At 42.5% G+C, this 7,374-nt stretch overlaps 1 protein-coding gene across 1 annotated transcript in view; it reads right to left on the bottom strand.

Moving 5' to 3' along the window:
• Nucleotides 1-5,411: 5,411 nt before the first annotated feature.
• The window catches only part of LOC126191340 (cytochrome P450 6k1-like), a 64,444-nt gene continuing 62,481 nt past the window's right edge, over nucleotides 5,412-7,374 (bottom strand). The window contains exon 5 of the mRNA XM_049932175.1: nucleotides 5,412-5,738. Coding sequence (XP_049788132.1) covers nucleotides 5,572-5,738 — 167 coding nt within the window. The 3' untranslated portion in view covers nucleotides 5,412-5,571. The remainder of the gene's footprint in view (nucleotides 5,739-7,374) is intronic.

The following is a 7,374-nucleotide window of genomic DNA, read 5'->3' as shown; positions in this document are numbered from 1 at the left end:
ACAACTCGAAATTTCTTCTCTCGTCCTATCTTCGCATTACAGTCTCCAAGCAGAATTTTAATGTTAGTACCTGGTATGGGCATTACTAGTTGATCAAGTTCATCCCAGAATTTTTCCAGCCCATCCTTGTCAGTTCTACTTTTAATATTAGTTGGAACATGAATATTTATCAGTGAGTATCTTTAGTTTTCAACCTTAATTGTTAATAATGCCTTTCTTGAGGAATTGGATGAAAAATCCTCAATGGAATTCAATATTCTATTATGTACCAGGAAACGCACACCGAATTGGGGAACATTTTCTGTTGCCCTTTCTCCTGGTGGTCCCTTATAAAGTCGATATCCTCCTGATTCTTTCGGGTCCTGGTCAGTATTACGTAACTCTTGAAGGGCTGTGATAATTGTGTTCTGTTGGTCTAAGACACCTGTTAATTGTTTCAATTTATCAAATCATGCAAGGTCATTATAAATGAATGAAACGATTTCATAAATTCATTGTAGCTAGATTGCCATGTTGTTACAAAACGCAAAACTCATACTGAAAAGCTCAAAAAGGTTTGCATTGTTGGCTCGCACTTGAGATTTCTGCCACGAGAGCGTAGCAGTGAGGGGAAAAAAAAAAGGCCACAGGTGCCAAGGAAGCCTATGTTAAGCTTGAAATGCATTCACATCACACTCCTGTAACAATGCAATGACACTAAGAATGAAGTTCAGCAAAACTGCCAGCCCCGTTCGGCGATGGTGCACACAGTTTAAAGCTTTACCATTACCTGCTGTGAATGAAGAAACAGTTGGCCGCGTGCGGGCAAGTTTCGCACGTGGCCCACAAAAGTCGATGAAAAGATCAAACAGAGAACTGAACATACCACAACCAACCGTACGGAGGATCGTAAGGAAAAGAGTGAAGTTCAAGCCTTGCCGCCTGCAGTTGCTACAAGCCCTAACTCCCAATGACAAAATCAGACGCTTCGAATTTTCGGCAAACTTGTAACAGCCTATGGACATGTTTTGTGAAAAACTCATTTTCAATGACGATACAAGAATTTTTGTGAGTGGCACAATGAACAGGGACAATGTGCTAATCTGAGATTCATAGAATCCCCATACTATCGTGCAGCACACTCGAGATTCACCAGAACTTAATGTATTCTGTGTAGTCTCGCGGTTTAAAGTTAACAGTCCTTTTTTCTGCCGCAAAAAGACTGTTACGAGACACACGTATCTGGACATTCTGAGAAATTGGCTCATCCATAACTGGAGACCGACAGTGTGGAATTCATCTTGAGGTTCGCGAATTTCTTTACAGGAAATTGAGAAACTGATGGATCGGTTGTGGTGGGGTTGATGGTCAGAAATTCGTGTCACGGCCGCACACTCTCCCGACCTAACCCCACATGATTATTTTTTGTGTGATTTTATGTGGAAGGTTCACGCCGTTTTAACACGCCACAACACTGCGCGATTCGACTTGCCGGCTAAACGGGACCCACAATGTGACTCCTTTCAGTTGCTGTCAGGTGCTTATAACGCTGCCTCACACGTGTAAGCAGCATTTCTACACTACTGGCCATTAAAATTGCTACACCAAGAAGAAATGCAGATGATAACCGGGTATTGGTTCAAATGGCATTGAGCACTATGGGACTTAACATCTATGGTCATTAGTCCAACCGGATATTAATTGGACAAATATATTATACTAGAACTGACATGTGATTACATTTCACGCAATTTGGGTGCATAGATCCTGAGAAATCAGTACCCAGAACAACCACCTCTGGCCGTAATAACGACCTTGATATGCCAGGGCATTGAGTCAAACAGAGCTTGCATGGCGTGTACAGATACAGCTGCTCATGCAGCTTCAACACGATGCCACAGTTCATCAAGAGTAGTGACTGGCGTATTGTGACGAGCCAGTTGCTCGGCCACCATTGACCAGACGTTTTCACTTGGTGAGAGATCTGGAGAACCTGCTGGCCAGGACAGCAGTCGAACATTTTTTGTATCCAGAAAGGCCCGTACAGGACCTGCAACATGCGGTCGTGCATTATCCTGCTGAAATATAGGGTTTCGCAGGGATCGAATGAAGGGTAGAGCCAGGGGTCGTAACACATCTGACATGTAACGTCCACTGTTCAAAGTACCGTCAATGCGAACAAGAGGTGACCGAGACGTGTAACCAATGGCACCGCACACCATCACGCCGGGTGATACGTCAGTATTGCGATGACGAATACACGCTTCCAATGTGCGTTCATCGCGATGTCGCCAAACACTGATGCGACCATCATGATGCTGTAAACAGAACCTGGATTCATCCGAAAAAAATGACGTTTTGCCATTCGGGCACCCAGGTTCGTCTGAGTACACCATCGCCAATGTCAAGGGTAACCGCAGCCATGGTCTCCGGGCTGATAGTCGATGCTGCTGCAAACGTCGCCGAACTGTTCGTGCAGATGGTTGTTGTCTTGCAAACGTCCCCATCTGTTGACTCAGGGATCGAGACGTGGCTGCACGATCCGTTACAGCCATGCGGATAAGATGCCTGTCATCTCGACTGCTAGTGATACGAGGCCGTTGGGATCCAGAACGGCGTTCCGTATTACCCTCCTGAACCCACCGATTCCATATTCTGCTAACAGTCATTGGATGTCGACCAACGCGAGCAGCAATGTCGCGATACGATAAACCGCAATCGCGATAGGCTACAGTCCGACCTTTATCAAAGTCGGAAACGTGATGGTACGCATTTCTCCTCCTTACACGAGGCATCACAACAACGTTTCACCAGGCAACGCCGGTCAACTGCCGTTTGTGTATGAGAAATCGGTTGGAAACTTTCCTGATGTCAGCACGTTGTAGGTGTCGCCACCGGCGCCAACCTTGTGTGCAAGCTCTGAAAAGTTAATCATTTGCATATAACAGCATCTTCTTCCTGTCGGTTAAATTTCGCGTCTGTAGCACGTCATCTTCGTAGTGTAGCAATTTTAATAGCCAGTAGTGTATGTCCTTCACAGTGGTCACCCAGCACCTGAGGCTGTTATTGCCTCTTGCATATCCTATCAGGCACATTAATGCACTCTCATGGTTGATCTTCGTGTCATGGAGAATTTCAACTTTAAATCATTTACATACTTGCCGATAGTGTGTTCGTGTATCAAGTTACGTTGACATCGGAAGATATCTTCTTGTGCATCACTTTTTTGTCAAGTAGCGTCTATATATTCCCTCCTCCTTTCACATATGCACTCATGAGCGGCAATAATATGCAGAAGTTTCGTGATGTCTGAATATGTATACTGAGGTGACAAAAGTCTCAGGATACCTCCTAATATTGCGTCAGACCTTTTGTCCCGCGTAGTGCAGCAACTCGACGTGGCATGGACTCAACAAGTCGTTGGAAGGCCCCTGCAGAAATATTGAGCCGTGCCACCTCTACAGTCGTCCATAATTGCAAAAGTATTGCCGGTGTAGGATTTTGTGCATGAACTGATCTCTCGATTACGTCCCATAGATATTCTGTGAGACTGATGTCGGGCGATGTGGGTGGCCAAACCATTCGCTCGAACTATCCAGAATGGTATTCAGACGACTGTGGCAGGGTGACATGGCGCTTTGTTATGGGAATATGAAGTCCATGGATGGCTGCAAGTGGTCTCCAAATAGCCGAACATAACCATTTCCAGTAATGATCGGTTCACTTGGACCAGAGGACCTAATACATTCCATGTAAACACAGACCACACCATTATGCAGCCATCGTCAGCTTGCACAGTGCCTTGTTGACAACTTGGGTCCACGGCTTCGAGGGGTTTGCGCCATACCCGAATCCTACCATCAGCTCTTACCAACTGAAATGGTGACTCATCTGACCACGCTACAGCTAAGAGCCCAGGAGAGGTGTTGCAGGCGATGTCGTACTGTTAGCAAAGGTCCTCACGTCGATCGTCCGCTGCCATAGCCCGTTAACATCAGATTTCGCCGCAATGTCCTAACGGTTACGTTCGTCGTACGTCCCACATTGGTTTCCGCAGCTATTTCACGCAGTGTTGCTTGTGTGTCAGCACGTACAACTCTAAGCAAACGACGCTGCTTTCGCTTGTTAAGTTTTCCGTGGTGAGAGGTAAATGTTTGAAAGTGGTATTCTCAGCACGGTCTTGACACTGAGGGTCTCGGAATATTGAATTCCCTAACGATTTTCGGAATGGATTGTCCCATACGTCTAGTTCCAACTACCGTTCCGTGTTCAGAGTCTGTTAATTCCTGTCGTGCGGTCATAATCACGTCTGAAACTTTTTTACATGAATCACATGAGTAGAAATGACAGCTCCGCCAAAGAAATGCCCTTTCATACCTTCTGTACGCGACACTACCGCCACCTGTATAAGTGGCTATCTCTACGCCATGTCGTTTGTCATCTCATTGTATATTTCTTAGAATCTGAGTTGATAAATCATATTTATCTACCTTCTTACACACTTAAGGTCAAGTGATTTTACTTTGAGGGTAGCTTATGGTTTAAATCTTCCCAATACTGTTTTTTTAAGTAAAACAGATAAATAAATGCGTTCTTTTATTGACACTTGCCCTTATTTAAGACTTAGTAGAAACAATGTCATACATAAGTAGCTTTATGAAATTTGTTGATTCTTGGCTTGCAGAAACGACAGTTTCCTTTGGGTAAAAAAAAAAAAAGTTACGATATAAGAAATGTGTCATGATACACCTTCTACGGATTATAACGGAACAGAACTGACCAGCTTTGTGTGGTAGTAGAAAACGTCTTGAGAACCAAACTGAGGATCAGGACTAATGTCTGAAAGTTCATTACGATGCTCTGCAGTGTCATGGGCGACGTATATAGGTATGAGTCTCTATCCTCGCTTTGTTCCTCAAGACACTGTTTATAATCCATCGAAGACTGTATCATCTTGTTGCACTCTGCAGATGGAGCAGCTACGATTAGTGCCTTCCTTATCAGTAAACACTGGGTAATATGGTCCATATTTTCGCTTTAATTCCCGGCCAAACAATATGAAGATACCTTTACAGATGAAAGCTATTCACAGTAACCACTGAAATATATTATTTCTTACGCAGCAGTCACACAGTCAGTATGACACAAATAATTATCTTTCATACTGTTTTCCTCAGTACTAAATAATCCATAAATTCGTAAACCGGTATCATAACCAAAGACAGCCTTTCTTATTTTTTATTTTTTTTTGTAATGAACTTTGTATGTAGCTTCTGCCATGAAGTAATCTAAAAAGATTTATTGAAAAATTGCACTTTATGAGTAAGTGTAGAGGTACATAGTAGTATCACCAGAACTTCTTCGAAAGTGATTATTACTTGCCATACACAAAGAGAATAGGAAAAAAAAACAATTAAAGCTAAATCACAAAACACATATAAAAATATTTATGATTAAACCGTAGAAATTGAATGCAATTCAGTTTGGGCAAGTTACATAGAACATTTGACTTTTAACACATTTGATGGAGTGACATGGCTTTATGCTCTGTCGTTTCTATCTTTGTTGTAGCCTCCTTGTTAAGGCACAAACTCAGTCCCGGGGAAGAACGTTAAGCCATGCTCCACCCTTCGGTGTCATGATCTTGCGTGTAGGATCAATCCTGAGTGGCATCTTGGTTCGGTAACATACTCGAAGTTCCACCTCTGAAAGAATTGCAGCTACCGCCATCTTCAGGATCAGCAAAGCAAGCTCGTTCCCTGCAACACAATAAGTTTGACGTTAACTTAACGTTCGTCAGTAAATTTTCACACGAACAATACATAATGGCAACAAAGTTTCATTCAAATTTCGCTACTCTGCGAGAATTATATAAGTGAAGAAGTTAAAGTTATATCAGAATTATGATAGATAACTGATCAGTGCAGTGGAACAAATACAAAATAAAGTGACCATTTGTTGTTTTGGAACGGCTACTAGTGATGGTGTTTCTACAGCTACAATGGCAGTATGACAAGCAATAACCTTTCTTTCACAGCTGAGAATGATTTTCAAAGAAAAATATGTGATCAGGCTATATAAAAAGAAAAAAGTAAAATGAACGTAATTATGGCGCAGGCAGCTTTTTGCTACGTTATTATTCTTTTCAGACAAGACGAGCATAATCTGAGGCATGTACTCAGTGGTCATGTTGACACTGATATGACTTTCAATGCGTTCCTCGAAGTATGTAAATGAGCATGGAGTGAAAATGCTTTTAATTTTCAAGTTATAAGCGAAGATCACAAGAAAAGACTGAAATTGCAATCCGGTGGTGTTATTAAAACATCTAACACCAAAAATCAACATCTATAAAAATTAAATAAAGTCTCGACTCGACGTAAATCAAAGCAAAAGCTTATTGACACAAAGCTCAACACACTACGTCACAACGCCCAAGAATAAAACTCCCATTCCCAATTTGGTGTTCATAACATTAAAAGTACACTCTAAAATAAAATCGACTGACAACGAAGGAATTATCCGAATGGGATGGAAATGGGTAGATGTGATGTACATGTACAGACAGACAAATGATTACAATTTCAGAAAAACTGAATGATTTATGTAAGAGAAAGAGCTTAAGAAATTTAGCAAGGCGATTACGTGTTGGTCCATCTCTAGGCCTTATACAAGCAGTTTTTCGACTTGGCATTCACTGATAGACTTGTTGGGTGTCCTCCTGACGGATATAGTGTTAAATCTACGAGGGTCGGTCAAAAAGTAATGCCTCCCATTTTTTTTCTACTTAAAGAAATTAAGTTAAGTGAAAAATTTGAATTTGGCGCCATTCCTCAAACCTTCTTCTGCAATCCACTGCAGTAGTAACTTTCTGTGTCAACAGGTGGCAGCACAGCAGAAGTTTGTAAGATGGCCGACATCGATGTTCGTTTGAGACAGCGTTGTGTGATTGAATTCTTGAATGCAGAAGGTGAAACGCCCATACGCATTCATGAAAGACTGAAGAAGGTGTATGGTGTTGTGACAGTGGATGTCAGCACTGTTAGACGATGGGTTCGTCGTTGTAAGGAAGCTGAAGGGCAAACACCGTTGACTGACGAAAAGCGGAGCGGCAGGCCGGTGAGTGCAGTGACTCCACACAACATTCAGCAAGTTGATGACATCATTCGTGGTGACCGTCGGGTGACTGCAGATGAAGTGTGTCGCATTATTTCTCTTAGTAAAGGCAGTGTGATCACGATTATTAAACAATTGGGGTACTCAAAAGTTTGTGCACGGTGGGTTCCAAGAATGTTAACCGATCAGAATAAAGAGGCAAGGAAAACAATAGCCTCCCAACACTTGCAGCGCTTCCGTTTGGAGGGAGATGAGTTTCTGAAAAAAATTGTGACCGGG

This window comes from Schistocerca cancellata, chromosome 6, assembly GCF_023864275.1.
Source record: "Schistocerca cancellata isolate TAMUIC-IGC-003103 chromosome 6, iqSchCanc2.1, whole genome shotgun sequence".
NCBI classification, from domain to species: domain Eukaryota; kingdom Metazoa; phylum Arthropoda; class Insecta; order Orthoptera; family Acrididae; genus Schistocerca; species Schistocerca cancellata.
This window is presented reverse-complemented; position numbering and strand designations above follow the sequence as displayed.